The sequence below is a fragment of the Lacerta agilis genome, chromosome 8 (genome assembly GCF_009819535.1).
Source record: "Lacerta agilis isolate rLacAgi1 chromosome 8, rLacAgi1.pri, whole genome shotgun sequence".
Classification (NCBI taxonomy): domain Eukaryota; kingdom Metazoa; phylum Chordata; class Lepidosauria; order Squamata; family Lacertidae; genus Lacerta; species Lacerta agilis.
Genome location: NC_046319.1, coordinates 67729935 through 67754708, shown reverse-complemented (window position 1 = coordinate 67754708; position 24774 = coordinate 67729935). Strand labels below are relative to the sequence as shown.

The 24774-nt window shown below is 47.9% G+C and overlaps 1 protein-coding gene across 1 annotated transcript in view; it reads right to left on the bottom strand.

Moving 5' to 3' along the window:
• KMT2B (lysine methyltransferase 2B) overlaps positions 1-19416 on the bottom strand; it is a 60545-nt gene extending 41129 nt beyond the window's left edge. Inside the window, exons 1-3 of the mRNA XM_033158080.1 lie at positions 19220-19416; positions 7458-7533; positions 3213-5467 (exon numbers count right to left, since the gene is read on the bottom strand). Coding sequence (XP_033013971.1) covers positions 3213-5363 — 2151 coding nt within the window. The 5' untranslated portion in view covers positions 5364-5467; positions 7458-7533; positions 19220-19416. The remainder of the gene's footprint in view (positions 1-3212; positions 5468-7457; positions 7534-19219) is intronic.
• Positions 19417-24774: the final 5358 nt, after the last annotated feature.

Here is a 24774-nt window from a genome sequence, read left to right as displayed (position 1 = left end):
GGTGTGTGGTAAATGCCTGATCAGATCTCAGGTGTGTGTGTGTGTGTGTGTGTGTTGTGGAGACCATTCCAGCTGCAAGTTCTGGAAGACCTGCTCCCTACCGTACAAGCCTTTTCCCACCTGCCTTGGGAAGGCAGGGCCCTGGCCGACTCCAGTTACAAAAGCTGAAGCTGCTGAACAGACCCTTTGGCTAGAGTATTATTGAGCAGCTTTCGTGGGGAAGGGAGGTTTGCTGTGGCTATTGATATTAATTTTTTGTTTCTTTATTTTAGATCTTATGATTTACATGGAAATGATTCAATGTGTACTTTTCGATGTTTCATTAATTGTTTATGACTTACTTCTGTTATATTTGTAATTAAGAAATGTTTTCATGTTGCAAGCCGCCTCGAGCACTGTTTTAACTTTGGAAAAGTGACATACACATAAAACGATCAATTGATGGTGGGAAAGAGATGTAGATTTTGCCGTGGCCAAGGACTGGCCTTCAGTACCCTGCCTGGCTTCCAGCCCTGACAAGCGGAAGTGAAGTTATGCAAAACAAGTAGATATGGCCAAGCGTGCTTAATCTGCATAATCTAAACAGGTCACCATTTTCCTTGCAAAGGACTTTTGATTACTTTAGCACATTGCCCTGGATGTGGCCATGTCATGTGTTGGTCTTTCCTAGAACTGCTTTGCACGTCCTTTTGTTTCGTCTGGGGGAAGGGCCAAAGCTTGGTGGCAAAGCAGAGAGTAGAAATAAACGGGAAGTTCTCGTGGCAGAGGGATGTAAGAAGCGGATTCCCCCAAGGATCGGTATTTTTGCTTGCTTATAAATCCCCTGGATTTAGGGATGAGAAACGAGGTGGCCAAGTTCTCTGATGACACCCAAGAGTGCAGAGTGGTAAGGGACTGCGAGGAGCTCCCAAGCTAGGCGAATGGGCATTAAGATGGCAAATGCAATTCGATGAAACAAGGGCAAAGTGGCACACACTTGGGTAAAAAAAAATCTTGACTTCACATATATGGTTAAGGGGTTCTGAACCAGCAGTGAGTAACAGGAAAAGGGTTGCTGGGGCCATGGTGAATAGCTCGAAGCAAATGCAGACCCAACGTGCAGCAGTGTGGAAAAGGCAAATTCCACATTAGGGAAAGGGATGGAAAATAAAACTGCCAATGTAATAATGCCGTCATACAAATCTATATAGTGTGCCTGCACTCAGGATTACTGCGTACGGTTCCAGTTACCACACCTCAAAAAGGATAACGTAGGGCACGGAAAAGTTAAATCAAAATGATCCCAAAGCTGGAGCAATTCGCCTATGAGAAGGGCTGGGTGAGATAAGCTTTTCAATGTTGTGATGTATCACAGTCAAACACCGCAATATCGTGATACATAGCAATGTTGAAAAGCAGAGGGAGGAACAAGTTGCATTGGGTGGGGGCCCATGATGCACTGGGGAATGTTAGCAGTTTCACCCCGGGGTCTCGTTTGGCCCCGGCCAATGCAGCTTGTTCCTCTTTCTGGGTGCTGGTGGCAGTGTAACTCAGGAGTGATGGCGGTTTCACCAACAATATACCGCCAGGTGAAGGCACCATCACACTCTGGCCCTCAAACCAGTCCTGCGCGATGTATCAACTATACCTATGAGGAAAGGTTACAATATTTGGAACTTTTAGTTTAGAAAAGGCAAGTTTTTCTCCATACACCAGTATGGTGTAGTGGTTAAGAGCGGTAGACTCGTTATCTGGGGAACCGGGTTCGCGTCTCCACTCCTCCACATGCAGCTGCTGGGTGACCTTGGGCTAGTCACACTTCTCTGAAGTCTCTCAGCCCCACTCACCTCACAGAGTGTTTGTTGTGGGGGAGGAAGGGAAAGGAGAATGTTAGCCGCTTTGAGACTCCTTCGGGTAGTGAAAAGCGGGATATCAAATCCAAACTCTTCTCTTCTTCTTCTTCTCCTTCCCTCATAATACTGGAATCCAGCATCATTCAATGAAGCAGAATGTTGGAAGATTCCAGATAGGAAAAAAGGGCAAGCTTCTTCACAACAGAGCATAGTTAAACTATGGAATCTCCTGCCCCAAGAGGTAGTCATGGCCAGTGCTCAAAACTCCCATTGTTCTAGGCGCATTTTGCGATAGGGAATTTCATCAGTGCAAGGAGTTTCTGTGCTCTGAGTGCAGTACTGCGCCTAAGATTTCAGATTAAAACTGCAGAGTGGAAGGAAAGGAAGACCTTTTTCTGCCTCCCCACTTCCAGCTACTCTCTGAAGACTGGAGAAGAGACCCTCTTAAGAATATTAGGGGGGTGGGCAGGGGAAGGACTAAGCCATGTGAAAAATGAATGTAACGTTTTAGCTGCAGTTCATTCATTTTCAGCTAATAAAAAGTGACCAAGACATTCCATTGTTGTGTCCATAACCTAGGTTTAAGGTGCCACTTAGCTCTTAGCTTTCATATCTCTGTTTCTAACACTGGTCATGGCCCACCAGTTTGGATGACAACTTGGTGGAGGACAGGTCTACCAATGGCTATCAACTACAATGGTTGTGCCCTGTCTCCAGGATCAGAGGTTGTATTCCTCTCTGAACCTACCTGTTCCTGGAAAGCGTAAGTGGGACCTGGTGTTGCTCTCAGGTCCCGCTTGGCCATTGTGAGAACAGGATGTTGGACTGGATGACCCTTTGGTCTCATCCAGAAAGATTCTTAGGTCACAGCCTTATTTGGCTGGTCCAATTATCACAACTTCTTTGTGAAGTCTTATTTTAATGCAGGGATGGAGAACCTGTGGTCCTTCCAATGTTGTGACTGCTGGCCGTGCGGCATGCAGCTGATGGGAATTCATTAACGCAGTTGGTTAGAGCATGGTGCTGATGATGACTAGGTTGCAGGCTCAATCCCAGTATGGGACAGCTGCATATTCCTGCATTTCAGGGGTTGGACTAGAGGATACTCAGGGTCCCTTCCAATTCTATGATTCTAAGTGCACCATCTCTGTTTTAATGGAAAAAATGACCTGTGTGGACACTTATACAGTGTTAACGTTAAGTTTACCCACAACGTCTCTTGATGAACAGTACACAGTGGGGCATGGAGCTTAAAAACAAAACAGATGAAGCAAAATCATTAATCGAGGCCCCAAAGCCCACCAGCATTTCCTTCTACAATGCACAGCCTTGCCTATTGCGCCAAAGCCTTGCCACTCCCACCCCTGAGGCTTCTCTTACCGGCGTCATTTTGAAGTGCTTCTGCTGATCGATCTTGTACAGCTGTACCTTGGCACGAGTGAGCAAGCTGTATACCTTATCCATGCTTGACAGCTGGGTAATAAGGGGCTTTGGCTCCTCTGGAGGGGATTTCAGTGCCTCCGAGCGCAGGCTAGCTGGCTCTCCCTCACTCTCTGAACTCTCAGCTGCCACCTCCTCCTCCTCCTCCTCTTCCACCTCTTCCACTTGGGCGGACGGAGGCAGAATCCTCCGGATGGCCACCTTGTGAACTACGCCAGGAGAATTGACATCTTCCATGGTGATCAGCTCTTTGCCCTGAGCCCCAAGTGGCCTAGAAACCTCTGGGAAGAGGGGCAGGGCAAGGTGGTTCGTCCTTCCCAACAGCTTTTTGCCACTGCGGGTCACAACTGGCTCGTAAGGGAGCAGGAGACCCTCTTGCTGCAGTGCGGGGAGGTCCCTCCTGAGCTCGGGGGATGCAGGCACTAGATCAGATTCCTCAGGAGACACCGTCAGAGATTCGTAGATCTTAAGGTGTGCCTCGCTGGGTGTGAACTGGGGGGCTCGCAGCAGCGGGGTCCGCTTGGCTGGGGGAGATGGGGTTGGTGCTGGAGTACTGAGCAAAGGAGATGAATCTTCGCAAGGAAGATGAAAGAGCGCCTTGCCCGTATCCTTGGGGGACGACGTGGGGCTCAGTGAGGTCCACCTGAATGTGGGCTCCCGAAGGATGGAACGGCGCTTCTCTGGTAGGGCGGGAATGGAGGAAGTTAGGAGGGGCACGCTGGGGGAAGGCGGGGGTGACAGGGCCCGAGAGGTATCTTTATCAGGGGAGCTAGGGGCTGGGGGAGTCAGCTGAAGGGGAGTCTCCAGCAACGGCAGCATGGGAGTCTCCTGCTTGTCTGCACAAGGCCCATCCGCTGCAGCGCTTTCCACGGGCTTGGCTGCCTTCTGCGGAACCTCGTCCATAAAGCGGCGGGGGGTCCGGATGAGGCGCGACGAGCGAGCGCTCACCACGGGCATGATGAACTGGCGGATATTCTTCAGGAAGTTGGCCTTGTGACCTGGCACCTCTTCGAAGCCAGGCCCGCCAGGCTGCTGTGCAGCTGCTAGAGCCTCCTCCCTGGCTTTGGCCGGCAGGTGCTGAGAAGCCAAACGCTGGGCCCGCTGGGTAGCGGTCAGGGGAGGACGCCCGCGACCCCTTTTCAAACACTGCGCCCGCGTGGAAAGGGCAATGCTGGGAGTCCCCTCCTCAGAAACAACTCCTGACCCGTCACTCTGCGGGCAGGGCTGCTGGTGCTCTTGTTGGCCAGCTATCTCACTGGGCGAGGACGGAACGCCACCTCCCGGTGCTGGAGCTTCTGGTTCTGGCTCAGAAGCCTCCAGCTCCAGGACAGGAGCCTCTGACAGTTGCTCAGATTCTTGGGCAATCACCTCCTGTTGTGGCTCTGGCTGTGGGGCAGCAGGTTCTGGCTGGGGCTCTGGCTCTGGCTCTGGGGAAAGGACCTCTGCCTGAGATTCTGGAGTAGAAGACTCGTCTTTCTGTTCCGGCTCTGGGGCAGACCCATCTGACTCTGACAAAGGTGCCTCTGACTCCGATACAGACCGGGAAGGAAGTGGGGAGATTCCCTTCCTCGGCACAACGCTCCACTTCCTCTTGCGTCCCCTCCTGTGCCCAGGAGTTTTTAGCCGGACGTGGGTCACCACCAGCTGGCCGGACTTGTGCCGCTTGGCCTTTGAGAAGAACTTCAGGATGAGTGGCGGCTTCTTTGGGGGCTCCTGGGGCGGAGGGGAGGGGCTGGCCGCTTGGCACGGCGAGGGTGAATGAGGGCTGCTGCTGCTGCTGCTGGGTTCCAGGGTGGAATCTGGAGCTTTGGTGCTTTGACAAGGAGGCTTGGTTCTTGCAATGAGCCTCTTGGTGAAAGAGCCCCGTGGCCGGCCTCGTGGCCTGGGCGACACAACAGAGTTGAGGTCCTTCTCCATTTGTGACGGGAGGGCAGGGGAGACGGAGGGTTTCGTGGGGTCACCAGGCTCTGGGTGTGCTTCAGGCTGCTCAGGAAGCATGCCGCCAACTTGGGGGCTGGAAGCCGACAGCCGATCTGTCCTTGCTGGAGACCCCTTGTTGCTCTGAAGCAGCTCAGCCAAAGCCTTCACCATCCGTTCCCGCTGGGATTCCACAGCTCTCTGCTTCGACAGCCGCTTCGAAAGGGTGTCCTCAGCAAGCCCCCTTTTTTTCCGACCACGTGCCGGCAGCACTGCACCTGTAAGGAGAGAAGGAAACCTTGCCTGTCAAAATGCCTCTGAAGTTTCCAACCTACAAGGGCAGTGTGTACAGCACCAGGCCCTGGATATAACATGCTGGGAAGGGCTCCTCCAGAGAGCTGAAGGATGCTCAATACTTCAACTTGCAGACAGTTTTGTTGAAATGGTTAAACACTTGGACTGGTCACTTACAGTAAGCAAACAACTGCTTCCAGATGAGTACATGTGGCACCACTGACAGCTTGTGCACCGAGACAGGCAGCACCCATAATTCCTTACTAGCAAGAAAACAGAGCAGGACACTGAAGAAGGCATTTTCTTCAACCGATGATTAGTAACATGTATTCCGCACTTTTGAGGAGTCAAGACTTTTCAGCACCTATGCTCCAGAGCTCCCTGCCTGTTGATATGACAGTCACTGTCTTGTTTCTGGTGCCTACTAAAAACTCCCCTTTGTTTAGGCAAGCCTACCCAGACAGATAAGGGATGCGGGTGGTGCTGTGGTCTAAACCACAGATCCTAGGGCTTGCCGATCAGAAGGTCGGCGGTTCAAATCCCTGTCATAGAGTGAGCTCCCATTGTTCGGTCCCTGCTCCTGCTAAACTAGCAATTCGAAAGTGCAAGTAGATAAATAGGTACCGCTCCAGTGAGAAGGTAAACGGCGTTTCCGTGTGCTGCTCTGGTTCGCCAGAAGCGGCTTAGTCATGCTGGCCACATGACTCGGAAGCTGTCTGCGGACAAATGCCGGCTCCCTCGGCCAGTAAAGCGAGATGAGCGCCGCAGCCCCAGAGTCATTTGCGACTGGACTTAACTGTCAGGGGTCCCTTTACTTTTACCTTTTTACCCAGACAGATAATTTTTATTTGTTATTTTTTATGTCTACTTGTCCTTAAGCTTCTGATTTTATCCACATTTTGACTTGCTTTTAAAGTTTGTTGAATTTATCAATATATAAAAAATTAATAAGAAAATGCTATTTTATATAAATTGCTTAGAGTTGTTTCTTTTAAAATCAAGTGGTCTATACATTTTGTTAAATAAATGAAGTTAACACTTCTTTCAGATTCTCTTCAGTATTCCCCAGAATGCACCAATAGGGAAGCTGTGATAATACACATTTTTTAAAAAATCTCAATCAACTCTTTGCAAGTCAGATGATGAACCAGTTAAACCTTCTTCCATCGGTTGGCAGCCCTTGTAACAACAGAAAGCAAGAAGGCACAATTTGCTAGGAACAAAGGTGAAACTCCATATCTGGTAGGCATGGAACTGAGCTAAGGCAAACGGCATGACAAAAAGATGGGAAAAGAGCTAGGCTTCTCATTGCATATTAAATTTCTATGCCATCCTTCATCCAAGGATCACAGGGTGGCCGTGCACATTATCAAAACACAAAAATGCATAACCTAGTAACAAAAAAACACAACCAAAAACCCACCCAGTTTAAAAGACCATAGTTGGCTTAATTAGCCAAAGGCTACCTTTGCTGTTTTAGTTCAAAATTTGGATGCTGCTTTTATACTGTAACTGTTTTGTTTTCTCACTTGTACTATGGCATTGGTAGATGTAGCTGTCTGTTTTCACTACATAAAGTTGATCTCAGTGTTCGTGAGCTGAAGATCAAGACACACAAGCAGGGCAACTAATTAATATAATGAATTGTTTGCTTCGGATAGCTTTCTTGTAACAAAAAACAGTTGTGGGGGCACCAAATCTAGACTCCCTGTGCCTGCTTTTTTTGTAAGAGAGTCGCACATAATCTAAACATGCTAGTAACATGTAGCATGTAGTCTGGTCTTCTGACAGAATGCTGTGCTTTATTTCTGTTCAACATGCTTGTTTCTGTTCAACAGAATTTCTTAATCGGTTTTTTATGTGTTGTTCTTCCATGTTGCTATTGCTGGGACTTAAGTGTGTGTGCAGATGCTCCAGACCACTGTCAGATCAGCCAGAAAAACCACCAAGAGGCACCTGCAATGGCACCCTTACCTCTTTTAAACCGTAGAGCAGCACGCAGCGAGCTCTGAGAGGTGTCATCCTCTGAATGGAAGCCCAGGAACTCCTTCTGCCAGGCAAGAGAGAAGGAACTGGAGTCACAACAAGTGAGGATCACATTCAAGGCAGAAACCACCTGGCCCTTTCCTTACAGCAGATCACCCATGTAGCCAAGGTTAAACCTCTTTCTTCCAACACCACTGCACAACTCTGGGGTGCCTCTCCATCGCCACCACCGCCTACACAATTCTTTGAAAATAAAGGGGGAGGATTTATTTACATTTCTAAGCCACACTTTATTCAAGCAGATTCCAGGGCAGCGTACAACAGACAAAACACCTGGGCAGGGCTGTGTACAAAGTGTTAATGGCAGAGCAGCAACACACATGTTCAAAAATATGCCCTGCAGAGTTACTCGGCATCATTCAGATTTGTTTGATGAGAAGTGTCTCAGTGTCATAGAGCTTATTCAAATGTATGGACATACAGACACCAAAGCATGTGTACATCTTTAGATTAAAGTTGAAATTAAATTAAATTAAATTAAATTTGAAATTGTTAATTTGGGGTTCTCATCAGCTGTACGCCATAATCATCACAATTATAACAAATAAAGGCTTGACATATCTCGCTTTGCATGTCGTGAGTCTATCTCATATATTAGTTTCACCTTTTAAGTTGAATTACTGAAAGAAATGAACCTTTCGAGTTTCACCTACACAAAGTAACCTCAGACCCACACCTGAGCACATAGTGGACTCATCTTTGGATGTGCAGAGGAAGTTCCGAAAGGTGAGAGTCAGGTTAGACTGGGTCTCAGCAAACACAAAAACCCCAGACATAGCCAGAAATTTATCCATGTTGGGGGACTGATTCTGAAGGTCCCAAATAAATTTAGGGAACTCTCAGGCACTGCATGCAAGGCTGGAAGTAATGGCCGCTGGGTGACAGATGGCATGCAAAATGTACATCAGATTATGGATGGAGCAACTCCTGGAGAAGATCAACAGGGAAGCATAAGAGCCATTATTCCTCTTTACCTATTTTTCGTGGATTCTCACATTCTCTTACATTTGCAGCTATAAAGCGGGTGGTTGCTTCAACAGCTTCTAAATTCGAATTCAAGTCCTTCTGCATCCCCATGCAGCTATTCTTGGAACTGTGCTGCAAATGGGAAGCATTACTGGTAGTAGACAACTGCGGTAAGCTATGGATGCACTGCACATGCACCAATATACCGTATGCTTTAGTCTATATCAGAGCTGTGGAACCTGTGGTCCTCTAAAAGTTGCTGGACTCCAACTCCCATCAGAACCACCCACCTGGCGGATGGTCGGAGATGATGGGATCTGTTGATCCAGCAATCTCTGGAGAGTCAAAGGTTCCTCAAGCCTGGGCTAGATGAAGCTATTCAGTGCTGATTTGGATATGGCATATGTGCAACCCTCGTAACACCTACCTAGCCAATGCTTCCTCCTTTCTCTCCACTGTGTGCATATAGTATAGCTGTAATGGACTGCCAAAGGAAGGCCTACTATTCAGAATTTGCTCATTGTTCTAGAAAGAGGTTTCAGCACTTTTGCACCAAGAGAGGTCAGCAGGATCATCTCAAAATGCACCACAGAGCAGGTGGTCTACTACTGCAGTAGAGAGCAACCAGCCAGGAAATGAAAGTTCCTTATAATTCTTGAGAGTTCTTCATTTTCTAACTGTTTCTCTCTGTTCAATGCAATGAATGATGTGAGACAGAATTCTGGGTTCCCTGCGGAAATTCTTAGTATGTTTGAGCCAACAGGTGAGACCAAACCTGTGTTCAGCTAAGGCAGCAGGGCAGGTGGGGTAACTGTTTATTTTACCCCATTCTTCAGTCAAAAAGAGGGCCCCAGAGCAGCTTACAAATGCCAGTGATAGCATCTGGTGTGATCTGGCCAAGAAACAGAAACTAGGATAGGACTATGCAGTTAGATGCAAACTTGCTTCTTAATTGAGAGATCAGCAGGGCAGGTGTAGTACTAGTTCACCCCTATACTGTACTTCATGTCATGGAAATGAATGGCAGCTATCCATTCCTGTGGGGAAACAGTTATACGTGGGAAATGAATTACAGTGGGGGCAATACATTCCCTTCATCCATACAGCTCAGACTGGTCTCGCTTCTGGGCTACAGGAAAAGGGAAAACAATGTATTTTAATGCCCATCACCCAAAAAATAGAAACAGGGTTGCAATGAGGTAGAAAAGATCCCCCAGTTCCACATCCGTACATACTTCAGTGTTGGCACTGCTACTGCAGCAATTGGGGGGGGGGGGAGAGAACCAAACACTTTGTTTTGCTTTAGTCTACAAGTGTATGCCTTGTTTTTTGTGCAAACTGCAGCAATAGGAGCAAGTGCTGGTTTCAACTTCTGGGAACTGGAGGCAGCAAACAGGGTTGGCAGGATAAGAACTGGAACTTGCCACCCTCTCCTCCGCCCCAAACCTGGTGGGCTTTCAGGTAGCACCATTGCTCTCTCAATCCCATAGTAAAATCAGGTGGCTGAGGGTCTATCAGTTTAGGAAAGAAACAGGGTTACCAACAAAGAAGGCATTAGCATCCACATACTTGGGGAAAACCATAGATAAGGAGGACGCAAGTTTGTGATCAAAACGACATTTTAGGTGAAGGAAAAGGGGGGGGGGGACCCCAAACCACCTAACATGAACCTGTGAGCTTAAGAGGATCATTATGGCAGTTGAGGCTTTACATCAGTGTTTCTCAAACTTGGTTCGCCAGCTGTTTTTGGACTACAACTCCCATCATCCCTAGCTAACAGGACCAGTGGCCAGGAATCATAGGAACTGTAGTTCGAAAACAGTTGGGAGACCTAAGTTTGGGAAACACTGCTCTGCTCTACACACACACACACCCCACTAAAGCAGAGATGGGGAGACTTTTCCAGCCTGAGAGCCACCGTTTAAGGAAGAAATATAATTGGTGGGCAGAACCAGAAGCAAAGTGGGCACAGCAACAACATTCCAGCCAGGCAAAAGCACTTGGGGGGTGCAGCATGGCCAGTGAGGATTGTGGTCTGGGGAGAGTTCAGAGGCCAAGCTCGAGGGCCACATTTTGACCCCTGGGTGTAAGCTTCCAAGCCCTGGTCTAAGGAACCAGGATTCAGCCAGAAACACCCTCTTCAGGTGTTACTCTGGCACACGGCAGGTCTCCCCTCGCACAACATGCTGTGTGCAGACACCAACTCATAGAGAAGGGTTCCATGCAACTAGGCTTCCCAATCATGCAGAGTCTCTGCATGCAAATAGGTCCAGTACTCGCAGGTGATTTCTTCTGCTTTTAGACCTGCCCCCACTCCAGCATCAACACCAGTACACCCTACACATAACTAAGACGGACTATAGCTTTTGAAAGTCTATCCAGGAAGTCCAGGGCTGAGAGAAACTTGATATGCAGAATGTTGATGCGTCCGTTGATAACAAACTGAGGGTGGAGAGGGAAGACAACTGACCTGCCAAAGACCTGACAGCTTACAGCAAGTATCCTGGAGAAGTTGGGGGTGGGGGAGAAAGAAAGAGGGAGGTGCCTTCCCTCTTTCGAGAACTGTGTTTTCTCCCTCACACTATATAGTAGAAAATACTACGGTTTGGGTCCTGGTAATCCTCTAGTATGATACAGAAGAAAGCCTCAGCGATGGGAAGGGCGGTGATAAGAAAGGGCAGGGATCAGACCGAGGCCCCTCCACAAAGGTGTCCCCAAGGGCACCTCTTGGCTTTCTCCTATGTAAGCAAGTGGTTGCCATTAAATCCTACGGGAAGGTAGTAGGTAAGGGAGTCATTTCCTAATGGACAATCTTCTGGGGCTGCATGCTAGGGGTGGGTGGGAGCAGCAACCAAAATAGGCATGTTAATGGATGTGACAGTAGGCTACGTTCCAGACACATGAAAGCTAGTGGTGTCTATATACCTATAGCTACCTCCACCCAGGCAGGCAAGATCCACCATTAGGCACTTGAGGAAGGAAAGAGGGAGGACTGATGAAAGGTGTGGCCTAGCAAGACTCTTGAGGGTCACACAGAGAAGGCTGTAGGGGGCACATCGGCCCCAAGGTTCCCTATCCTCACAATAAGGGCACCTCCAAACCTGGGTGGCCAAACACCCACTGACAGGTTGGCAATCCCTCCTTCCAGACAAGAAACCTCACATGTCCTAACAGGCATCCCCCCCTACATGTGTCATTTATCAATATAAAACACTAGGGCTGCAACGTTTGATTAAAACTTTGGAAATGGAACTGAATAATCGCCTTAAAAAGGTGCCCCTGATTAAGCGAGTGAATTGCTTTAATATTACTTTAACACAAGTGTTCTTAAAAATTGCAGATGGCCATTACAATAGGGCAGTTCCAGAAGGGCAGCAAACACAGCAAAGAGCACTGTAGTACCTTAGACTAATCTAAGGTAGACATAAGCCTTCATGGACTAGAATCCACTTTTTCAGATGTATGAAGCATTTTTTTTATAATTGGTAGAGACGTATGTACATTTTTTTTAGAGCAGTGGTAGGGAGCAGTGAAGCCAGAAGGAAACAAAATGCATAAATAACAGAGATAATTATGAAAAAAACCTAAGTGAATGATCATTAACAAGACAAGGTTGACAATAATGCAAATCTCCTGGCACTAGTAAGCTGGAGGGCAAACGACAGTTCCTAGGATTCCTAGAATTGTTAAAAGTGGCATAAATGTGCTTTAAATGTATGGTGTGGCTGGGACCTTAAAACACACACAATCCCAATGATATTTCAGGCATCTGGTGAAGAGGACACTAGTCCACAAAAGCATATGCCATAATAAATGTTCCAGCCTTCAAGGTGCCATGAGATTCTTCCCAGTGGGAGAAAGCAAAATGCATTTTGAAACACCTGATGCAATGTATGCCTGCACATCATCTAGAAACAGAAAAAAATCTGCTTGTTTTTACAAACGATCGCTTGGCCTCTTGCATGCCAGTTTCTGCAGATTTTTTCATTTTTATTTTAGCACACCTGTATCTTGCCTTCTTTCAAGGAATATTTGTGGGGTTCCCTGACCATCGTCCAGTTTAGCTTCAGCAAGGTGGCTGTGTCGTCATGTACCCCCATCAGACATGTACCCTGGGATGGATCTTAATCGATTAACCAACCAAAACTCATCCAATTAATCAGCCAATATTTATTTGAACAGGTGGATAGCTTTACTGGGGGGAACAGCTAACTCCATAGTTCATGATGTGAAGGTCTCATTGTTCACGGATCACAGAGGACACGCAGGACTGGGTTCACACGGCTCTACTGTCATAGAAGGCACAGGGATATTGCACACTTAAATGCAGTGTCGAAATCTTCTTGCACGCATGCAACTGGCACTCCAAGGGCAGGCAGCTTGTCATGCCTCCTTCCCTGATGGAACAATAGGGAGATTATGCAAAGATGCTTCCATATAGGCTATTGCTCATATGCATGCTCAAGCTGAGACACACTGCATAACGCCTCCTGCTGAACGCTTGAACCCAGCTCAAGAACAGCAAGATGAACCAACCATCCTTATATTTTGAGGAGCAACCCTAGGGTGTGTTTTTCCCTATCACTGATTTGTGATTCTGAAAAAAAAAAATCAACAAATATGTCTCAAGCCAACTACTGATCTCTAGAGTGTCTTAATCCACCCATGCCCTCACTGACCTGTTGTGGGTAGTTGTCCACTGCAGACACAGAAAGTGGAGGAAATGGGAATTAATGAAGCAGAGGCAAACAGCAGCACTGTCTAGGTGTGCCAGTATTACAGTTTTTGTAAAGGTTACTGAAGGGCTTCCCAATGAATTTCGTTGTTTCCCGCAAGGGAACAATGACAATAAAGATTTATTCTATTCTATTCTATTTTTGTTTTAAGAATATTTTATTTCAGCACAATAGCAAGCAGGGAAAGTGTTTCCCGACAGTTCCCATGTGTCTGTTATGATGGTTATCAAAGCAGCAGTAACAGGAGCTAGCTCTTACCTGGCTGCAAGAAAAAATGCCATTCAACCTCACATGGCCATTTCTGACACTGGTGACATTATGGACTGGTATACCAAGCACCGTTAACAGATTACTGGAACACTATTATTATTATTATTATTATTATTATTATTTTGCCACAGCAACTCAAAATGACTAACAACCCCTTCCCTCAATGTTGTTGTTGTTCAGTCATTCAGTCGTGTCCGACTCTTCGTGACCCCATGGACCAGAGCACGCCAGGCATGCCTATCTTTCACTGCCAACCGCAGTTTGGCCAAATTCATGCTAGTCGCTTCGAGAACACTGTCCAACTTCCCTCAATACATACATCAAAACCAAAGGGGGGAAAGATACATTAAAAACATCCCTTCCACTCCAGGTGGTCATAGATAAGTTAAAAACTGAAAGCCTGGTTAAAATGGAATGTTGTTACCTAAAGGTATCTAGTAATGTGCCAGCCGGGTCTCCCTGGGGAGAGCATTCCACAAATGGGGAGCCACTACTGAAAAGCACCAGAGTAGCTGTTATCTGCACATCAGCTTTCCACAGCCTGGTGCCCTACTGTTACTGTGGACTACAGCTCCTGTCAACTCCAGCCAGTTTGGCCCACACTCAGGGGTGATGGAATTATTCAGCCCAAAATATTTGGAAGGAAAGACACCATGTTGGGGAAGGCTGCAGTAGACACATGCATGGCTGTGACCCAAACTCTGTTCCAAGGACAACCTGATGGAACAGGTTTGAAAAACATTTGCAGACAGATCGTCTGTGGCAAGTAAGAACTTTACACACATGTACAGCCATCTTGTGGAAACGCAAAACACAACTGGTTCTGGCCAGGGGTCGTGCAATACCGGTAGCTATTGCATGTACCAGAGATACAAAGATGATTACATTTCAACCATGGCAAAGGGGCAGCCTGCATAAAGAAATGCAGGGGCTCAGTTGCCACTGGTGGTGTTTTCTCCTTGAAAGTGCTGGCATATTAGCTATTTAACCAACTAAAGAAACAGAAAATAACTGCACTTCATGTGCTTCCATACTCAACAATGGAGAAATATGTGGGTACGCACACCACCAGTTCTTTTATGGTTAGTATTTGGTTGGGTATTTTTCCCCCTTGGGTGAAGGTGGAATTCTTAGTACTCATATGGTAGGGATTACCTAAACTTGCAGGAGAAGCCGGTGATTTTATGCCCAGCTGTAGACACGATGGAGGGATCTGCTCTTCTCTGCACTGCCTGTAAATTAGAGGATGTTTTAAAAGCTACCTCAGCTGTTATTCCCAGTTCACATCTCCTTTGTCATCAGGAAGCATGCAAGTATCCTGTACAGTGGAACCTCGGTTGTCGAACACTTCGGAAGCCAAACAATTCGGAGCCTGGACGCTGACAACCCGGAAGTGAATGCTTCCATTTTCGAATGATTTTCAGAAGCCGAATGGCTTCCAAGGCATGTTTTTCATTTCTTTCCATTGACTATGCAGCCATCCCAATGATCCTTGGTTTTTGAACTTTTCGGAAGCTGAATGGTCTTCTGGAATGGATTAAGTTTGAAAACCGAGGTTCCACTGCACGCTAAATATTGTGACCAATTCTTATTGCCATAGGCTTCCAAAGTTTCTTTTTACAGTAATTTGTCTGCTCAGGATCCCCTGCACATTGCAGAGGATTCTGGGGTGCATTCTATGGCACACTGTATTTACACAAGGTGCTTGTTGCTCTAAATCTGAGGTGGGGAACCATTTTTTTTTTAGCCAGAGGCCTACATTCTCTTCTAGACAACCTGCCTAGGGTGGCAGGGCCAGAGGCAAAAGTGGGCAGAACAATGAATACACATTTTCCACTTTGTACAGTATGCTAGTTCCTTTACACTCACACTTCCCTCTCTATTCTCCACCCAGGCAAGCAAGGGTCTTGTGTTCAGGGACACATTCCAAATTTGCAAAAAAACAAAACACACCACACTCAAGGAGGGTGCCAGGCAGAGCCAGTGGGGGTGTGCACCCTGGGGACAGTCTCAAGAGCCAGAGGCTTGGAGGGTCACATTTGACTCCTGGGCCTAAGGTTCCCCACTCCTGCCCTAAATTAACCGAGTGCACACACCAAGACATGTTGACTGGAACTGTACTCTAGGATGCATCCAACACTCCCTTTGTGGCTGCATGCTTTACAAGACAATCTGTGGTTGTCAGAAACCTCTTACCAAGGAAACCTTAAAATGCCATCAATGCTTTTTCTATGGATGAACCCACTTCCAAGGTTCCTTGGAATGCACTCAAAAACCGTGCAGCCCAACAAGTGCTGAGAACCACATATCAGTTTGTAGTGCCTATGTCAGGGGTGGCAACAGGTTGCTGTGCTACAACTCCCATCATAACCTAGCCATTGGGCATGCTGGCAGTGGTTGACGGAAGTGCAAATGCAGCAACATCTGGAGTGCTGCAGCTTCCCCTATGTTGACCGAAGAAGGCAACAGCCACTAGCAATAGATGAATTTAATCACAAGGGAAGCTGATTAGCCAAGTGATTTCACCAAGCCCTCTTCCAAAGGCTAAAGTCACTCCCTGCCAAGGTGATGGCCTTCCAGTATATTCTGCTCACCCAGTCAAATCTATCAAGGTGTCAAAGCATGCATCTCTGGTCATTAGTTGTCCTTGTGTGCTTTCAACCAGTTTCTAGTGCTATGGGCAGGTCAAGCAGAAGCTTTCTTACCTTGAGTAGCCCTCTTCCTTTCTCCTACAAACATCCCAGGTCTTCCTAGAATATAGGCCATCTCACCCTAAGATGTCCAATTTGTGCCAAATAGTTCTCAAACCTCTTAGCTTAGGGCACTTTCAAAACTGGTCCCTTTTGCATCTTCTGCAAAACTAACTGCTAGGCACCTGCATGCTTTTTTAATTTACTAGGGAACCAAAATCTGCCATTTAAAAATACCCATCCTGGGCTGTCCCTTGAACAACAACAGAAAGGAGACAATCTGCAACGGTCTAGTCAGACGAGTTGCTTACAAAACAAAGGTGGTGGGCTCCTTCGGAAGGACAGAATATAAACTGAATAGATAAAGCACAGTAAAATCGCATTTTACATGCATTTAACTTGCCCAATTTCAACCATACATGGTTGAAGATAGATGGCTGAAATCACGCAAGTTAAATCCAAGCAGGGTGGAAAGTTAAAAGCTCTTTTGAACTGGGTCCGCTGGGGATAACCCAGTGTGAAAAAAATTGGTTTTAAGACCTCTGCCTTGCTTGCGAGGCAAGGCCTGCTTGGTGTGCGAGCTATGGGAGTACTGGGGGGGGGGTCTCTTTTCCTATCACCCAGTAGCTGCAAGGTGGCTCCAAGGGTTTGGGTATGCGTAATTTTTATGTATACACAGAACCCTTGGAACCGAACCCTGATGTAAGATGTGATCACACTGTAAATACACTTCCATCTACAATGGACACTTCATAGGGCAGATGGGGGTTCACATGACAGAATGCTTCTTCATACACCAAAAAAAGTCCTACCATGTACAAGACTCACATGCCAGGGAATAGGCAAGGCTTGAAACTGCCCCCACCCCTGCTGCCAAATACCCAAGTTCTCTTTGTGGAAAGATATTTGTATTTTGTTTTAATATATAGATTCGATCAAGCTCCCTACCACCACCCAGCAGGTTTACCAGCTAAGGGCAAAGAAACAACTTGCAGCTACCACAAATAAAGTCTTCCTGCTTTCTTATGCTATTCCATAAATCATAGACTGCACAGACTCTCAGACCAAGCACTGGCAATTTGTTTGTACTGTACCTGAAATGAGGCACACCTAAACAGCTGTCCCAGGACACACAACATAAAGGAGTATGCATACAGGTCTGGGAGCACAGAAAATATCACCCCATTGCAATGCCAGTGCTTTTCTTGAAGTCACCACCCCCTGTGCTAGCAATATACATAAACAGTTACAAAACAACAGGTAGTCATTGGCAACTTCATCCAGGCCAAAGACACTGAATTCTTGAAGCTAGGCTTTTCCCATTGGTGGCAAAGGTAGTCTGACCTATAGGATGCAAATCTTCCAAAGCAGAAACTGAAATCCTTCAAGATAAAACCAACATCTGGAATTCGGTTAACTACTAAGAGAAGAACAAAACTCAAAACTTAATAGTTTCTTAAATAAAGCCCAGATACCGGCTAGTCAGTCAGCCGATAACTTGTCCCTTACCTCAAGTTTCACTCTCAGCCTCTGCTAAATGTTTGTGTCCCATGTTGCACTGCAGCAAGAGTTCAGCAGATTAACTTTTAACTCTCATTTGCAATCAGCTGAAATAGGTGTAGTGAAAGACAAGCAGCAGCAGCCCAGCCCAGTCATAACTGCTTCCTTTCTTGACATTTCTTGACAACCCTTTCTAGCCTATTTCTCCGGGGTCTCGAAAGTCACCCAAACATCCATCCTCCCCACCTTAGAAAACCCCAAGATCCAGTCTTCCAACACAAGCCTTCCATCACCGCCATATTGATTCCCCTTGTTCCCTGGTGAACAGCAACAATTTACCTCTATGCAGCTTGAAACCTTCGAAGAGTGAAGTTATTTTCCCAAATTGCTGGAAGAATCTCTGTATGGTGAAGGCCATCCCTGGTTAGGCTAGTTTCTCCCATGTCTCTAATGCTACAGGAGCAGGGAGGAGACAGCAGAGCAGGTGACTAAGCGCTGTCAGCTTTCTGCTTTCAAGGGCCAAGGTAGAAACAAAAGCCCCATATGTCTGATCGCACCACACCCCTGCCTAGCCAGAGACAGGGCCATTCTGCCCAAACCGCCTTAAGTTTGAAAGCACCTATTGAAGAAGAAGCTGTGTGCAAACAACAGGGAAGCGCAAAGGCAATCCCTCCTCTGTCTCTCCCCCCCAAGGAGGGCAGCATCTGTTCACCATGGCTACCTGATAAAAGTGTTGCATGCAGCAATCCAAAGTGGGAGGCACAGCCTGCATAAAGGAGAAACTGATCCTGACAGCTGAACAAAGCTGATCCCCCACACCCGCTTATCATCCAAGTCTGTTGACATAGAAGCACCCCTTCTGTGCTCAACAGGACTTGCTCCTGGACATGCCTGCAGCCTCAAATCCCACACTGCCAGTGGGCCGGCGCAGGGTCATCATGTGCCAGCAGACGAACTTACCTCCCCTGCAAGGAGGCCCAGCTCATCCTCACAAGCCAGCTAGACTCCCACCAACAGCGCCACCCCCACGCAACCCCCCCCAAAAGCCCATTTCCTGTGGGGGGGATCTAAGCTCAGCCCAGGAAGCACAAGCATGAGATTTAAGGCCAGCTTCCAGCCTCCAGCCCAGGAAGCAGGAGAAAAGAGAGGAGGAGGGGCGCAAACTCCAGAGATCCTGCCCTACTTTGCAGGTGAGCTCTGTGGCAGGGTTCGCATCAGCCACAACAAGCCTCCCCACCCCCCACTACAATTAAGAAACTAAACCAACCAAGAACACGCGCTCCTGTTGGAGAAATGCATCGATGAAGGGAGTTAAAAAGCAATGCGGTTCCAGCCCAGGTCTTGCCAGAGAAGAGGACGACTCCAGTGCTTCTGCGCCCTCCCCCCCTGAACAGCTGAGCACCGTCGCGCGGGTGCACTCGGCGCGACCCCACCCCACGGGGTGCGTGGGCTTCCGCATCTCCTCCCGCGCCCCCTGTCAAGACGGGGCCCGAAGCCTCCCAGCCCCACCAGCTGCAGGGAAGCTCACCGGCTCCTCTTCGCCTCCGCTGCTGCTGCTGCTGCTGTCCCCCAGCAGGCCCTGCAGGCGGCGCCAGCTCCGGCTGAGGCCCAGGAGGATCCCCAGGGTGGTGTCCGTCGCGGCCCGCTCCCCGTCCCCAGGAGCGGCCCAGACCAGCAGGCGCGGCGCCAGCAGCGAGACCCTCGCGCGGCTGCCGGCCCCTGCGCCCCGCGCGCGGCACCCGCCAGGCCGGCCGGGGAAGCGGCCCCGCGCCTGCGAGGCCCCGGACGAGCCGCTGCTGCCGCCGCCTCCCGCCGAAGCTGCCGCCGCCGCCATCTTTAAACACTGAGAGGAGCCCAGGGGGGCCGGGCCGCCACAATAACAATCCTCCGCAGGAGCCTTCAAGCGCCGAGCGCGGGGCAGCCTGGGAGCCCGAGTCCCGCCGAGGGGGGCTGTGCAATGCGGCGGGAGGGAGGGCGCAAGGGGAACGGACCGCGCTTCCCGTCGGCCGCCGCGCCCCGGAAGTGGCCCTCTGTCGCCGCCACGCACCATGGGAAGGGAAGTCCTCCGCTGGAACGGAGCCCCGCCGCTTGAAGCGAAGCGGGCGGAGGGGAGGGACTACGTCTCCCGTGAGGCAACGCGGCCAACACCCGAGCTAAGCTGCCCTCCGGCGTGGTAGGCGACTGGGGCGGCTGTAAATGGCTGCTCGCGCAAGGGGTGAAGATCGGGGCGCGGATCCGCTCGTGTGCCTGAGGGATAAGAGTCGGATTCAGCCCGGGCAATGAAGGCAGGAGCCGTGGGAGGCCTGAAAGAGAATGAGGAACGAGTCCATTTCGCGTTCGGGGAGACAAGGAAGGCGCGGCGGCAAGACTACAGCTCCCAGCATGCAGCGCGAGGCCTGGTCTCGTTTGGAATGCACCCTGGGAATTGTAGTCGGGGTGGGGCTTCCCCATCCGCTGGACGGCGCGGCCCATAGAATGCTGTCACAGAGAGAATTCCCCGAAGGGGCGATGAATGAAGAGCAGCCCTGAAGAATAGCGTCCTGCAGCAGACAGAGCATCGCAGGGACCTTGTAAGACGGTGGGGAGAGAAGAAACACAGACAGACAGCTTCCTTCCATTTGACAGTGGAGAAGCCACGTTAAGCCGACAAGTCCTATCCCGCTCTGAACTTAAAAGTTGCCGGAGTTTGGGGAGAATGAATGAATGAATGAATGAAGATCGCCCCCGCGCGCCCTGAACACGATGAAATAAGGAAGTTGCAGCGGCGGGACGGACAAACCCAAACTCTGAATGCCTTTGTATGCGAGATTTGGGACTGTGCGAGTGAGACAACGGAACGCGCGCTAGAATGTCCTGCGGAATAGAGTAAAAATTTGGGGAGGAAATGGTACACAGCTCTCCCGCCCCGAAAAAGCTGATAAACCTGAAAAAGCAGGATCTTTATCACGTTGTTGGATAATAAAAAATCACGAACCAGGAACAGGAATACAAAATTAAAAAAAATTCCTTCCAGTAGCACCTTAGAGACCAACTAAGTTTGTTCTTGGTATAAGCTTTCGTGTGCATGCACACTTCTACGAAGGTGCGGAGTGGAGGGTGAGGGAGAGACACTTCCAGTCTATTCATCCCTCCCAATTCCCTCGGGGAAACGCAAGATTTTGGCCACTTTCGTGTTCAGGCTGCATGAAACATTTACAAGTGCATTTAAGTTTCGAAGGATCAGCCAACTCCCAAACCGGTCTTCCCTCATGTTGAAATGTATACAGTATATCTCTCTCCCTAAGCCAAATAACATGCCAGAATGCACTGCACCACTTGGGCTGCAAGTCGGGCTGCTCTTTAAAAATTGCTATTTTGTTTAAAAACCAAACACGACCTACAAATGTTTCTTTAAGGGGAAAAAACACCAGGGCGAAAGCTTCTAGCACGCCTCGCTCCCTGATATGCTACCGGTACAATACTAGGTATAGGGTGCTTAAAAACACAAAACCCAAGGAAGCATAACAAAACAAAAACCAACCACCACCTGCCGTCTGAGGTCATCCATTTCTTTCTGACACCCTAGGATACTACCACATATTCCCCATCTGCACCAACTGTCTGTGTAGACCAGATCCAGTGGTACAATCCTAGAGGATTACTCCCAGGCAAGCTTGTACATGGGATTGCAGCCCCAACTAGGGTTGCGTACCTAACATAAAGCACATGACTCGCCGCCACCCCCATAATCCTGATAATGTAGTTTTCCCCTCACAGAACTACCATTCCCAGCACCCTTAATAAACTACAGTTCCCAGGATACTTTGGTGGAAGGCATGTGCTTTAAACATATGATGCAGATGCAGACTAGCTAGTTTACAGTTTCAGCGGAATCATACAGAATCAGACTGCACAGTTACCAGTCCAACACACTGTCAAACTGAAGGAGGGCAGGGAGCATTTAAGCATTTTGTTAATTTTTCTAACTGAGCAGAAAGTCTCCCACAATGTTTAAGGACATGTTTGCCAGAATTTGTCTGGCTTCCTTTGTGTCATCTTTCTTTCTTTTTTTAACCTGGCTTTTCCCGATACACTACATAATGTGCCAGTTACATTTTAATCCTCCTCATGGAAATCACATTGTTACTGCTAAGTCTTAATAGACACATAAAATGACTCTTTGAACTTGCCCTCTGAAACACCTTATTTTATTCAATTAAAATACTAATCAGTCTTCAGTTCTTTTCTAAATGGGATCAGAGCAGCTATCGGTCCATTACAATGCCGCTAAGCAAAACACTACAAGTAATAAACAAATGCAACAATTTGGAAGTAAGAGTGCATAAGATTGCAGCCCTAGAGATAAAATTCCACAAATCTTTTCCCACCAGGGGGGGAAATGTATTCCTTTAAAATATTGATACGGTATTCTGCTTTTTCGTCTAAAGGCAACTTCTTGTTGGGAGTTGCAGTCCAAAACATCTGGAGGAAACTACATTAGTTGCCCCAGCTTAGTAAACATCTAGATTACCCTTCAGCATGAGACTTTCTGGCAGTTGTACACACTAAAAACAACAGACAGTAAAAACACTATAAATTGTTGAGGATGAGGCTCTCTCAATTAACTGGAGAAGTTCACACAGGAGAAGGCAATTTGTAACACTGTATACTGCTTCTCAACCATCATGGTTCTCAAAGCAGTTTGCAAGAAGGAAAATTAAACATAGTAACGACTGAAACAATATAAAGCTTTGATAGGCATGAAACCAGCAAGCAAAGCAAGTAAAAAGAAAACAAAGCCCTAAAAGTGTCTGGAAACGGTTCAATGAAATAAATGTATTTAATTGCCTACCAAAGGATGGTTGGGGTATACTAACATGGCATCAAGGAGGGGAATGGCAGAGATTAATGGTGTTCTTGAACTGTGACGTTCACCTGGGTGTAGCCTACTGGGCGACAGTAAGAGTGACATGCATCCATTGCCCCGCCCACTCTTGCCTCTGGCCACATCCTCCACTGGCATGTGGCCCCCAGGAGGTTACCCATGAGGCAATGTGGCCCTTGGGCCGGAAAAATTTTTCCCAGCACTGTGTGAGTCAGAGGACAGAGAGGAAAGACATAGATTGTGGTATAAGTCACCTTATACAATCTAATCTAAATATTTGCAAAATGTATTTCCTTGGAAGTCAATGCCACTGAGTTCAATGGGAGCCACTCTGATTGTGTAAAGCCATTCTTCAGATTTGTTCTCCTTCCCCCTTTTTGTTGTTAAAAGATGTCTTCTTGTAAACTTTTCAAAGAGCTTTATTGTAGAACAGTACATAAATGTAGTAAATGAAGAAAAATAAGTGCGAGTCTCTAAATGAGAGGCGTCGAGGCTTATTATGTGTCTGCAAGCCACCATCAAACCAATGTGAGCATGTGCATATGTGGGAGGGGGCAGACTAGCTGTGGTCACTCTTCTGCGAAGGAAGACCACTCTGCACATGCCCGTGTGGACACTTTGAAATCACTCCATATGTTTTGAGGAAGACCCCTGGATTAAGAAGAAAGTTCAGGGCTGAGCTCAGATATAGGCCCCCATATGCACTGTACAGTGAAAGTGGTATCAGACCACTCTAAGTGGTTGTGGCTTCCCCAAAATATTCCTGGGAAATGTAAAAGGTGCTGAGAGTTGTTAGGAGACCCATATCCCCCCAGAGCTACACTGCAGAGCTGGAGAGATCACAGGAGTTTGGATTTTGCAGAAGAACCCAGAAATAAGTTCGAAACACCAGAGCGATCCATTCTAGTGCTTCATTAAAGAGAAATAAATAGGCTTACAGCAACAGCAATCTGCCAGCTCCGCTTGCCCCTTATAACCAGCACCTGTGGGATGGACTCCACAGCAAGGAGATAACTTGTCTGATGGTGGACTGTTCGCACCCAAACAAAGATACACCCATTGTTTGTCCAATAGAACAGCATATTTCACATGGGAAAACAGGTGGCCGATACCCCAAACATTACGGATGTTTCCCTTTTCTGGGCTCTGCGCCCAACTTCCCAGGCTCACAGATAAGGGCACCACCCCGACTGGTCAATTAGTGGATATGAAAGCAAGTTGTGTATGATCTCAGTGCTACAGCCACTACCAATTAAGGATGGGGTCATCTTGACTATCAACATGGCATAAGCAGAGCTTCCGGAACAGTCCATCTTTGGGTGAACACAGTAGGCCTCAGTGCTTAGGAGCCGACTCTGAGGGGGCCAAAGTCCCTTTGCCCCCCACCCCAATAAAATATTTGAGAGGGCCACCCCCACCACAAAGTTGATGGGCATTGCCATTCAAATGGTGTCCATGCAGTGTCATGTGATTGATTATGCGGGGTAGTGCTCCCCCCCCCAATAATTGATTCAAGTTTACACCCTTGCCTCATCACAACAGAGGTGCTTAGAAGGGAGATCCAATATCAGTTGCTCAGTGGCAAGGGGCACGTGGTTTCCATACAGAGGACCCCAAGTTCGATCGCAGGCATCTCCAGAAGGAAGTAATTAATGAGAAAGACTTCAGAGGAGATCTTGAAGTCAGGATGCTGGGCTTGATGGATAAATAGCATGACTGGAGCCAAGGCACCTACCTTCCTATGTTCCTGTAGCAGGGATGGACGCCATTGGACTACAGCCCCCATCATGCCTGGCCGTTGGCCACAATGCGTGGGGGCGCTGATGGGAGTTGGAGTCCAGCAGCAACATGTGGCGGTTTGCAGCTATCCCCTACCTACCCGTGGTCCTGAATCGAAGACCTTCGGGGAGATGCCTGTTTCATCTTTGGGAGGGGCTGCACCTTCGGAAAGACAGAAATCCCACAGGTAGCAAAGCTTCCTTCCTGGGTTCTTTAGTTAACGTTTTCAACTGCATACTATAAGTCCTCCTAATTTTTCAGTCCTCCATTATATCCAAAGTCTATGTAACATTACAAGAGTTATTTAAGACCTGCCAAAGGGTTCAAGTGTTTACAGTGCTGTCAAATATAATACTGTACTGTATAAATTTCTCCCATTATTTGTTGAAGTTTTGATCCTCCTAGTTTCTGATTTCCCCAGTCATTCTTGCCATCTCTGC